The sequence below is a fragment of the Capra hircus genome, chromosome 3, assembly GCF_001704415.2.
Source record: "Capra hircus breed San Clemente chromosome 3, ASM170441v1, whole genome shotgun sequence".
NCBI lineage: Eukaryota > Metazoa > Chordata > Mammalia > Artiodactyla > Bovidae > Capra > Capra hircus.
The window spans coordinates 112,100,411-112,112,768 of NC_030810.1; the positions used below are offsets into that span (position 1 = coordinate 112,100,411).

The 12,358-nt window shown below is 44.4% G+C and overlaps 1 protein-coding gene and 4 non-coding genes across 5 annotated transcripts; 3 read left to right on the top strand and 2 right to left on the bottom strand.

Annotated features, from left to right (window-relative positions):
- Positions 1,955–2,025, bottom strand: TRNAG-GCC. Its single transcript has one exon. It is a non-coding gene; the product is annotated as a tRNA-Gly (tRNA).
- Positions 2,037–4,965, top strand: HSPA6 (heat shock protein family A (Hsp70) member 6). The gene has a single exon (XM_005677146.3). It carries the CDS (start codon positions 2,696–2,698, stop codon positions 4,625–4,627), a length of 1,932 nt encoding a protein of 643 aa, XP_005677203.2. The 5' UTR covers positions 2,037–2,695; the 3' UTR covers positions 4,628–4,965.
- TRNAL-CAG lies at positions 10,585–10,667 on the bottom strand. The gene has a single exon. It is a non-coding gene; the product is annotated as a tRNA-Leu (tRNA).
- Positions 11,328–11,399, top strand: TRNAG-UCC. Its single transcript has one exon. It is a non-coding gene; the product is annotated as a tRNA-Gly (tRNA).
- On the top strand, positions 12,287–12,358 carry TRNAD-GUC. Its single transcript has one exon. It is a non-coding gene; the product is annotated as a tRNA-Asp (tRNA).

The window sequence follows — 12,358 nt, forward strand, 5'->3', positions numbered from 1 at the left end:
TCTGGGCCTTTGTCTGTTTTGTTCACTACTATATACTTAAGAGTCAAGGTCAGTGTCTGGCACATGATAAGGCCCTCAATACATATTTACAGAATGAGTGAGTTCTTCAGCATTCAAAATCAGACACTTTTTTAAAAAGTACATCTACTCCATCTTACCAGAAGCAGAAGTCCAATTCAGTACTACTGAACCCCCTATTAGACACTACCCAAAATATCCCACTAGTACATGCATTTCAGCTTTGAATGTTATCTGTCTAAACTCATTTTTTACTTTCACCCGTCACATCTTGTAAAGTAGTGTATTAGTTGGATCTACTTCCCTCTGACTGAATTGACTCTCTAAGCCTGTACAGTAGCCGTGGAAAGCATACTACAAAGAGAGTCGAACAACTTGGATCTGTGTTTCATTTCTACCATTTGCTAGGTGCTTTGTCTTGAAGAACTCATTTAACTACTCTATGAATTAGATTCTTCTTCTGTGAAATAGTAATATCTTTATCTCCCTCCCCAGGGATATCATGTGAGGTTAAAGTGTAACAACATACATGGAAGCATAATGTCTTTGGAACATAGTAGATGTTTAATAAATGCTTATAGAATCTGATGTCTTCAAAGCACACTATTTGGCTGGTACTTTCCCTTTAAATAGATAATAGTGCTTTTACTATAGTAACTGAAAAAAAAAACACATATGAAGGTCTAAGTTGGAGTACGGACGAAATCAAAGGTAGAAGCGTGGGTGAGTTATGTTTCTGCGGCTAGTCACATTGGAAAAAAAATGGGGATAACGCCGTTTGACTAGCTCTAGCCAGTATATTAGCTCATATGCTGTAAAAATACAATCTTAGTGGCATAAATCATCAAAGGTTTATTTCTCACTCATTTTCTGCTATATATGTGGAAGACTTCCTAAGGAAGCTATCTCTCATGGGATGGCTCAGGTTTATACTATACTTTCATTTTAACACCAACTACCACTCATTGCCAAGGAAGGCAAAGAGAACAGTAACAATTAGGACAGTAATTAAATGCACTCTGTCTCTGTCCAAAAGTAACATATCACGCATACTTGAATTTCATTAATCAAAACACGCTGTACAACTTGACCTGAAGAGGCATGAAATTGCAATCCTTTTTTGAGGCTGAAAAGAGGCGACTCATACATATTTTTAAGCATCATCAATATGTAGCACACTAAGGTTCCTTACTGTACTGTTGTTAAGGGTTAAAATGAATAAAGTATAAATGGCACCATATGATAGACATAGCAGATCACTCCTCTTTTTCTTATCAACACAAGCTTGATTTTTTCAGGTATAGAGCAGGTACATAGTTTAGGGGAAACAGGAATCCTCTTTTGCTCCTGGATGAAATCAGAGACTTCTACAGCTAGAACATCTTAGAAAAGATGAAGTTCAATCTCCTCATTTTAAAACCGAGAGAGCAATGAACCAGATGGTTGAAATGATTTGTTCAAGGATGTACAAGTAGTTGGTGTCACAGATCTGTACATACCATAATTGGATTGTACTGTATATTTTGTTCTACAGCTTGTTTTAGAAGCTTGGCAACACCCTTGGAGCACCCTTTTTTGCAGGGCCTTGCCTAAAATATCCTGACTTTGACACACAGGACTGGCCAGCTAAACACTGAGAGAGAATGAATTTAAAGCTGACAGCTTCTCTCCCTCTTGGGTTATAAAATAGGTTCCTTCTTTTTGAGGATGTGTAGTTACTCTATAACAACCTTTATGGAAAAAGAATCTAAAAAAAGAATGGATATATGTACATGTATAAGTGATTCACTTTGCTGTACAGCAACAGAAACATTTTAAAACAAGTACACTCAAATAGAATTTTTTTTTTAATGAAGATCCACTTTAGAAGTTGAATTAAAGAAAAACAGAAAAAAAAAAAGTTAAAATGAGGGTACCGTGAAAGAAAAAAGGAGACTGCATTGGCCGGGAATCGAACCCGGGCCTCCCGCGTGGCAGGCGAGAATTCTACCACTGAACCACCAATGCTACTTCCGTAAGAGACGGTCGCAACACTCTCTCTTCTCATCATCTCGACCCTAAGTCCCACCCCGTAACAGAAATCTGACCTCTTAGTCACAATTTTGAAAACACTGCCTTCATGTTTCAAGACTAAAATAAAACTTTAAACCTCTGTCCTTGAAGCCATGGATCTATCGCTTTCGGTTTTTCTCGAGCCGCTGGACTCAAAACCGCCCTCTTCAACCAACCAGAGGGAGAACAAGTTTTCACCTTACCATTCTTCTGCCCCAACCTCTCGCCCTTAGAACAAGCCGGGAGAAGCTGGAACTTTCTCTGAAACTCTGAGTCAGACGCTGGTGGGGCCGCCGCTCCCTGCACGGCCGGATCCGCTCGAACCTTCTCCCAGAGTCAGCGCAGCGCCTCTTGGGCTGAGTCAGCCGGAGCGGGCGGGCCGGGTGGCTCTGGGCTCGCCGCGAAGGCACTGGAAGTTTCGCGGCGGCGGCGGCAGGGGGAGGAGGCGGGTCTGCCGCAACAGGATAAAAAGCTCGTGGAGCCGGAGCCGAGCAGATCCGAGCTGGGCAGGCAGGAGAGCAGCGCCGCAGCGCGCACCTCCACGGCTGAGCAGCACCAACTTCCGCAGGTTCGTGCATCCGACTCTGTATCGCACTCGTCGCCGGGAGCGGGAGATACCACAACCATGTCCGCCGCGCGGGAGCTGGCCATAGGCATCGACCTGGGCACCACGTACTCGTGCGTGGGCGTGTTCCAGCACGGCCGGGTGGAGATCCTTGCCAACGACCAGGGCAACCGCACCACCCCCAGCTACGTGGCCTTCTCAGACACCGAACGGCTGGTGGGCGACGCGGCCAAGAGCCAGGCGGCCCTGAACCCGCACAACACCGTGTTCGACGTCAAGCGACTGATCGGGCGCAGGTTCGCAGACCCCACTGTGCAGTCGGACATGAAGCACTGGCCCTTCCAGGTGGTGAGCGAGGGCGGCAAGCCCAAGGTGCGCGTGTCCTACCGCGGGGAGGACAAGGCGTTCTACCCCGAGGAGATCTCGTCCATGGTGCTAAGCAAGATGAAGGAGACGGCGGAGGCTTACTTGGGCCAGCCCGTGAAGCACGCTGTAATCACGGTGCCCGCCTACTTCAACGACTCGCAGCGTCAGGCCACTAAGGACGCGGGTGCCATTGCGGGGCTCAACGTCCTGAGGATCATCAATGAGCCCACGGCAGCTGCCATCGCCTACGGCCTGGACCGGCTGGGCGCTGGGGAGCGCAACGTGCTCATTTTCGACCTGGGTGGGGGCACCTTCGACGTGTCAGTCCTCACCATCGACGCTGGTGTCTTTGAGGTGAAGGCCACGGCTGGAGACACTCACCTGGGTGGAGAGGACTTTGACAACCGGCTGGTGAACCACTTCATGGAGGAGTTCCGGCGGAAGCACGGGAAGGATTTGAGCAGGAACAAGCGGGCCCTGCGCAGGCTCCGCACAGCCTGTGAGCGCGCCAAGCGCACCCTGTCGTCCAGTACCCAGGCCACTCTGGAGATCGATTCCCTATTTGAGGGTGTGGACTTCTACACTTCTATCACTCGAGCCCGCTTTGAAGAACTGTGCTCGGACCTCTTCCGCAGCACCCTGGAGCCGGTGGAGAAGGCCTTGAGAGATGCCAAGCTAGGCAAGGCCCAGATCCATGACGTTGTCCTGGTGGGTGGCTCTACCCGAATCCCCAAGGTACAGAAGCTCCTGCAGGACTTCTTCAATGGCAGGGAGCTGAACAAAAGCATCAACCCGGATGAAGCTGTGGCTTATGGGGCTGCTGTGCAGGCAGCAGTGTTGATGGGGGACACGTGTGAGAAGGTGCAAGATCTCTTGCTGCTGGATGTGGCTCCCCTGTCCCTGGGGCTGGAGACAGCTGGTGGGGTGATGACTACATTGATCCAGAGGAATGCCACTATCCCAACCAAGCAGACCCAGACTTTCACCACCTATTCAGACAACCAGCCTGGGGTCCTGATTCAGGTGTATGAGGGCGAGAGGGCCATGACCAGGGACAACAACCTGCTAGGGCGCTTTGAGCTCAGTGGCATCCCTCCTGCCCCACGTGGAGTCCCCCAGATCGAGGTGACCTTCGACATTGACGCCAATGGCATCCTGAGTGTGACAGCCACTGACAGGAGCACAGGCAAAGCTAACAAGATCACCATCACCAATGACAAGGGCCGGCTGAGCAAGGAGGAGGTGGAGAGGATGGTTCGTGAGGCTGAGCAGTACAAGGCTGAGGATGAGGCCCAGAGAGACAGGGTGGCTGCCAAAAACTCTCTGGAGGCCTATGTCTTCCATGTGAAGAGCTCCTTGCAAGAGGAGAGGCTTAGAGATAAGATTCCTGAAGAGGACAGGTGCAAAGTACACGACAAGTGTCAGGAAGTCCTTGCTTGGCTGGAGCACAACCAGTTAGCAGAGAAAGAGGAATATGAGCATCAAAAGAGGGAGCTGGAGCAGATCTGTTGCCCCATCTTCTCCAGGCTCTATGGGGGGCCTGGTGTCTCTGTGGGCAACAGTTGTGGAGCTCAAGCCCGACATGGAGCCCCTAGTACTGGCCCTGTCATTGAGGAGGTTGATTAAATGGCCCCTCTGGACAGGTCAGCTAAGACTGTAAGGGCTGGGTTTGTGGACCTTTTGACTTTCTACTGTGATCCTGCCTAACTTCAGGGGTGGGAGTGGAGGAGAATCTTACCCTCAACAGAGACTTTTTTTTTTGTCAGTATGTTTTATTACTGAGGAATTTGTCATTTGACTTATAAAAAATCTTCTCCTACATCAGACAAGCAGAAGTAATCATTATGAACATTTGTATAGCACTTAACTATTGCTTTTACCTACATTTAATGTATTTTGTTACTTGCATGTATGGATTTGTTATATGAAATAATACAGCTAAATAAACTTTTAGAATTTCTTAATTTTCTTTCTATCCAATTAAGTAGACGAAGGGGCAGGGCTTTCAGAAGCAGAAATGTTGGGGTGGGTTTTGAAGGAGGGATGGGAAGAAAACTCATGAGGCTGTGTGCATAATTTCTATAAGGGAAAGCAAGAGGAAGAGTTTGAGGAAGGCACACTGAAATAGTATTGAAGTGTGAGGAGAGAGAATTGTGATATTGTGTTGAAAGAGGGAGGGAGGTGGAGTTGGAAAAGCAGAGAATGAAGAGAAACAAGTTTTGGCAAGACCCTAAAGTGAAAATTCTGTATTGGGAGCTTAGTTTAGTTTGCCAGTCTATGTGTCCTAATAACACAGACACAAAGTTTATATGCTAATTATTTGCCTCTCATAATGTGACCTTATTGTTCTTTTAGCGAACAGACCCCAAGTCCTGGATTCTGGGGAATTGTATTTGTTAGATTAAGAGAGTAAGTCTAGTGGTGTAATTAAAGTTATTATTGATCTCATCTGTGTGAAACAAATTGCATGCTTTGTGCTGATGGGCCCCAGGATGACAGCGATGATGACGACAGTGGCAACTGCGTAGTAAGACGGCTGTGCTGGAACCAGACGGGTGTTACTTTATCTGCTCTGCAAGGCAAGCTCTGAGCTTCAGTTTCCCTTCTATTTAATGGGGATGATGATCAAATAGTATCTCAGATTTGCTATGAGGGTACAATTAAGTATGTGAGAAGTGAAGAAGAATGTTAGGCTAGGCATCTAGTATTGAGCAACAAATATTCACTATTACTAATCATTACTAATTGATTGTTGACTGTGTACAATCAAATTTAATCATCACAGCAACATAACAGTGCATTATCTCTTTTGAAAGTGAGGATCCAGAGGTTAAAAGAGGTTACACAATTTACTCAGTATCCATATCTATTAAGTCGGGGAACGTGGGTAGTGGGGAGAGTTGGAATTAAGAACTATGTCCTGCCTACTTCTGCGTTCTGTGCACTCTTACCTCACAGACCATTAAAAAAAAGAAAAAAAGATTTTCCCTCAGATGTTGTGAAATTGTACATATTATTCCTTTAGAACACAGTTGGATGCTGAGCCCTGAGAGAAAAAGTATATTTTATTGTATCTTTGCGTTATTCATTAAGTGAATATGTGCTTTTTATAGCAAGTGACTGAACCTGGTGAATATCCACAGGCTCAACTTTACTACCAGTTAAATGACATAAGAGAAGGGTGAGTTTGTGTAAGTTAGTTCCCAATCAGCCCAAAGACTTTTTTTATCTCAGAAATGAAAGTGGCCTTGGTTAGCGGAATGCTACATTATATTTAGCAGGTTGAGAGGAGATTGCAGTAACCTCCCACCTGTAGTCTGGTTGTCAGCTCTCATTTTTAACTGCTTTTTCCTGCACCAGGCCCAAGTCTTTTGTGACTTGGCTTCACACTGAAAGAACTTGCAAAAAAGAGATGATATCACACACATATTCTGTATTATACTCCCCCTTTCCTGAATGTCTTTCCAACTTCCAACATTGACCACCGCAATCTGTTTGTAACTTCTCAAGCAGAATGATGGCACCTACAAGGTTTGGAGTTTCCTCACATTTCAACAATCTCTCTCTCTAAGCAGACACAGGTTATAAGAAGGAGAATTTCATCATGCTTAGTTGTGAAAACACTTCCGATCTCATTTGGATGGTATCTATTTTTCTACAGAGAGATTTAAACAAAACTAACCACTTCATTGCCAAAGAAAGGCAATCCCAAAGAATGCTCAAACTACTGCACAATTGCACTCATCTCACACGCTAGTAAAGTAATGCTTAAAATTCTCCAAGCCAGCCTTCAGCAATATGTGAACTGTGAATTTCCAGACGTTCAAGCTGGTTTTAGAAAAGGCAGAGGAACCAGAGATTAAACTGCCAACATCTGCTGGATCATGGAAAAAGCAAGAGAGTTCCAGAAAAACATCTATTTCTGCTTTATTGCCTATGCCAAAGTCTTCGACTGTGTGGATCACAGTAAACTATGGAAAATTCTGAAAGAGATGAGAATACCAGACCACCTGACCTGCCTCTTGAGAAACCTGTATACAGGTCAGGAAGCAACAGTTAGAACTGGACATGAAACAACAGACTGGTTCCAAATAGGAAAAGGAGTACGTCAAGGCTGTATATTGTCACCTTGCTTATTTAACTCATATGCAGAGTACATCATGAGAAATGCTGGGCTGGAAGAAGCACAAGCTGGAATCAATATTGCCGGGAGAAATATCAATAACCTCAGATATGCAGATGACACCACCCTTAAGGCAGAAAGTGAAGAGGAACTAAAAAGCCTCTTGATGAAAGTGAAAGAGGAGAGTGAAAAAGTTGACTTAAAGCTCAACATTCAGAAAACGAAGATCATGGCATCTGGTCCCATCACTTCATGGGAAATAGATGGGGAAACAGTGGAAACAGTGTCAGACTTTATTTTTTGGGGCTCCAAAATCACTGCAGATGGTGATTGCAGCCATGAAATTAAAAGACGCTTACTCCTTGAAAGGAAAGTTATGACCAACCTAGATAGCATATTCAAAAGCAGAGACATTACTTTGCCAACAAAGGTCTGTCTAGTCAAGGCTATGGTTTTTCCTATGGTCATGTATGGATGTGAGAGTTGGACTGTGAAGAAAGGTGAATGCCAAAGAATTGATGCTTTTGAACTGTGGTGTTGGAGAAGACTCTTGAGAGTCCCTTGGACTGCAAAGAGATACAACCAGTTCATCCTAAAGGAAATCAGTCCTGGGTGTTCATTGGAAGGACTGATGTTCAAGCTGAAACTCCAATACTTTGGCCATGCAAAGAGTTGACTCATTGGAAAAGCCCCTGATGCTGGGAGGGATTGGGGGCAGGAGGAGAAGGGGACGACAGAGGATGAGACAGCTGGATGGCATCACCTACTCGATGGACATGAGTTTGGGTGAACTCTGGGAGCTAGTGATAGACAGGGAGGCCTGGCGTGCTGAGATGCATGGGGTCGCAAAGAGCCGGACACGACTGAGCGACTGAACTGAATGGAACCACTTCATCTACTTCTGAATGACTATTGCTGATGCTTTAGATACTTTGGGGATTGTTTCCTGTTAATGTGCTTCCCTGGTGGCTCAGAGTTAAAGAATCCCCCTGCAATGCAGGAGATGCAGTTTGATCCCTGGGTTGGAGGACAGCATGGTATTTAAGTGTCTTTGTATTGTGTATATATAGTCTTAGTTTGATTCCTGTAATCACAACTATTGTGATTAAAATATTAATTTGTTTCCCAAAATATTGAAACAAAATACATTCCATTATTAAAAAATCAAAACTTCCTACAACCCTTCCAATGAAAAATCAGCAGTTTTGGGAACTCCCTGGTGGTCCAGTGGTTAGGACTCTATACTTCCACTGCCTTGGCTGGGTTTCTGTCCATGGTAGGGGGAGTTAAGATCCCACAAGCCTCGTGGTGGTGGTGAGGGCAGAACAAGAATAATAGCAGTTCCTTGCCCCACTCCCAACTGCTACTATTCCTAATAGGTAACCACTGTTTTTTTTTTTTTTTTTTGTTGTTGTTGTGGTTAAGACCTTTTTACTTTGCAATAATTTTAGATGGACAGAGAGTTGTAAAGTTACTATAGAAAGTCGCTGTATATCCTTCATCCACCTTCTCTAAATGTAAAGGTCTTACATGGAGCCTTGGAGCAATTAAGCCCAAGCTCTGCAACTACTCAGCCCACGTGCCACAACTACTGACGCCTGCACGCTCTAGGGCCCTTGAGCCACAAACAACTAATGAGTCCCTGTGCTGCAACTGTTGAAGCTGGAGCACATAGATCCTCTGCTCTGCAGTGAGAAGCCCAACTAGAGAATAGTCTGCCACTCTCTGCAACTACAGAAAGCCCACATGCAGCAATGCAGTCTCAGTATGGCCAAAAATGAATGAATGAATAAATAAAGAAATAACGCAGTGTCAAACAATTTTTCACATTTAGATAAGTACTGGTTAGGTATTTGGCAGAAGGAAAGTGAAAGTTGCTCAGTCGTGTCCGACTCTTTGCAACCCCATGGACTATACAGTCCGTGAAATTCTCCAGGCCAGAATACTGGAGTGGGTAGCTTTTCCCTTCTCCAGGGGATCTTCCCAACCCAGGGATCCAACCCAGGTCTCCTGGGTTGCAGGTGGATTCTTTACCAGCTGAGCTACCAGGGAAGCAGATTGTCCCCCAATTTGGGTTTGTCAGACTTCTCATGATTAGAGTGGGGGTTTGGGGGCAGTATATCACAGGGTGAAGTGCCCATCTTATTGCATTATATCAGGAGGTATGTGATACCAATGTGACTAAACTCTGGTGATCTTAATCTTGATCATTTGGTTAAGGTTCAGCTTTGTTATTTTTTCCGTGTCTCTCTTATGGATACACTCTTATCTTCTTTAGTTTAGATACAGTATCTAATTTAACTTTTTACCCTCTGTTTTAAGCAGCCACTGGTATACTGTAAGTGCTCAAATGAGACAGAGTAAAAGTTCGAAAGGGAAAGGATATTCCACGTTAAAGATCTAAATCAGATAGACCAGTGCTTTCAAACTTTAATATGCGTGAGAATCATTTGAGAATCTTATAAAATGTGGATTCAGTAAATCAGAGGTACAGCTTGAGATTTTTCTTTCTAATAAGCTCCTAGGTCATCTCACTCAATCCTCACAACAATTCTGTCTCCATTTTACAACAAGCAAACTAAGGCTCAGAAAAGTCAAATACATTTCCCAAAGTTATAGTCTAGTAAATAACAAAGAATGTAAACTTTCACTAACCAACCTAAAGATCCTTCCGTCTTCATGCTTATGAACCTCACACATTCAGCCTCTTCGGATTGACAGTTCTTCTCTCTTCTGCAAAGGACAACATTTTTCTATAACCAGTTCCTCTCAAATGAGAAAGTGGCTTTTTTAGGTCTTGAAGAAAAAGTTCTTGAAATAACGCCATGAGTTTATTTTCCCTCTCTATTACTTTTCCCTGGGTTTGGTATGTTGATTTCTTTCCCTGTTTTTTGGTGGTACAGCAAGCCTACTGAATAAAAACTGGTGGTGGGAGCAGTTTGGCAAGATGGTGGGGAATCAGTCTCACCAAAGCTTGACGCTGCAGTCTTGAGCACAAAAAGACTCGAGTCAATTGCAAATTAAGATCTGGACTGAGGGCTTTTCTCCATGAGGTGAAGAAGCACTGAGGAACTGGAGTCTAAAGGAAAGAAAAAAAAAAAAAAATTGTAACTAGGGATAGATCTAAATTGGAGAAGGAACTGGCAACCCATTCCAGTATTCTCGCCTGGAAAATTTCATGGACACAGGAGCCTGGTGGACTACAGTCTATGGGATCACAAAGAGGCAGACACGACTGAGCGACTAACACACAACACATACATAGATCTAAATAGATTCAGTTTTATATTCAAAGCGAAGCACACTTCATATGTAGATAGGGAGCATTAACAAGTGTTGATAAAAAAAGTTTTGATTAAAATATAAAGGGTTGATTAATCAATAGTCGTTTCTCCACGAATTCAATCCTAATTGTTGATTGGAAATAAATAAGAAAAGCCCGAAGAAAATAGTTTGATGTTGTCAGAAGTGGGATTCGAACCCACGCCTCCAGGGGAGACTGCGACCTGAACGCAGCGCCTTAGACCGCTCGGCCATCCTGACACATGGAAAAACTGCTCTCTTATTTCCTTCTAAGACTGTCAAAAAGTGCTGTAGAATGATGTTAGTTTCTCATTTTAAATAAAGCTACAACTCCTCCCTGGACTTCTTCGCAAAATAGGGAAAATAAAACTGTTTCTGACTCTTATTTCCTACGTCATCACCATCCTGAACTGCAAAGATCCATTTCTCCAGTGCCCCTTCGAACGTTCCTCTCGCTCCTTCTCTTGGGAGACACAGCCACACCAGAGCGGACTCGTTTGTTGGCTGTTCGCCCTTGCTCCCTTCGCTTCAAATCGCCGTTACCGAATGCAACACCCTGTGGATCTAGTCCTGGGGCGGCGCCAAGCGGCGGAGCAGGGAGTTCGGATGACAGAAGGCGGGGCATGCGTAAGAAAATGCTCTGCCGAGCGAGGCGTTGGCTTTCCCTTCTGGCTTCCCGCTGTTCCGTCCTTCCAGCTCCGGGTCCCTGCTGGTCTCTGGGTTTCAGGCCCTCGTCCTTCGTTGGCGGGGCCGACTAAGAAGAGTAAGGACGGGGTCCATCCTTGCCTAGAAAAGGCTCTGTGTATTTTGGGGTTTCACACAAAACAGTACTGAAAAACATTTGCAGAGTCATAGCCTCTATTACTCTTATACATGTAGTTCGAGAAGCTTACTAAGCAAGCGTTGGTGGTATAGTGGTGAGCATAGCTGCCTTCCAAGCAGTTGACCCGGGTTCGATTCCCGGCCAACGCAGGTGGTCTTCTTTTCCTTCTTTCACGCTAACTAAATGAAGAGAGAAGCAGAGCGTGCGACGTTTTTTGCAGTTTAAAGCCTGAGCGAAACTCAGAACTGAAACTAGAACTGCAGCCATACCTCACTTTCTCCCTCGACCTCATTCTCTGCCCAGCTACATTTTGGAGGGATTCGAATCTGAAGCGTTTCTTTTCTCTTTTACCTTCCCTCCTGCCTTCCATTTCAAACTTTCAGCTCTTGAGAAATCTTTGGGATCTTCCGGATGTCCTGTCTGAAACTGAGCTTCAGAAAGGGGCCATGGTTTTATACCTTCGAGACTGATACGGTAGCTACAAGCTGTCGGGCACTTGAAACTGGCGAATGTGTCTGAGGAACTGCATGTCAAAGTCTAGTTAATTGTAATTAATACATTAATTAATTGAAGTAAATTGATGTAAAAAGTTAAACAGATACTCCATTTACCTATTTCAGAACGTTAAAGTACTTTACGAACGACTTGGTACGTTATGAATCCACTTGAATTTCAGTTGTGAATGTCATGAAATCTAAATGTTAGTCATTTTTTTCCAATGAAAATTTAACGTCTGAGTTGAAATGTGGTATCTGTAAATGTAAAAATGCTTACCAGCTTGAAAATTATGTAAAAAAAAAAAATCTAGTTCTTATTTCGGAATTTTGGGTTAAATCACATTATTAAAAATATCACCTGTTTCTTACTTTTTAAGGTGGCTATTAGAAAGTTTAAATTACACGTGGAGCTCCTATTATGTTTCAATTGCAACGTGACAGACTAGATACAGTAAAATGACAGCCATTTTTCAAGGAATGACTATGGCAGTTTAGAAGTATCTTCCTAACGAGCAATTTTACGTATGTAGTTGTCGTTTTCCTCGTTAGTATAGTGGTGAGTATCCCCGCCTGTCACGCGGGAGACCGGGGTTCGATTCCCCGACGGGGAG

Bases quoted from the DNA above. Each gene is read 5' to 3' on its own strand.
- HSPA6 (XM_005677146.3), top strand. From the start codon at position 2,696: ATGTCCGCCGCGCGGGAGCTGGCCATAGGCATCGACCTGGGCACCACG.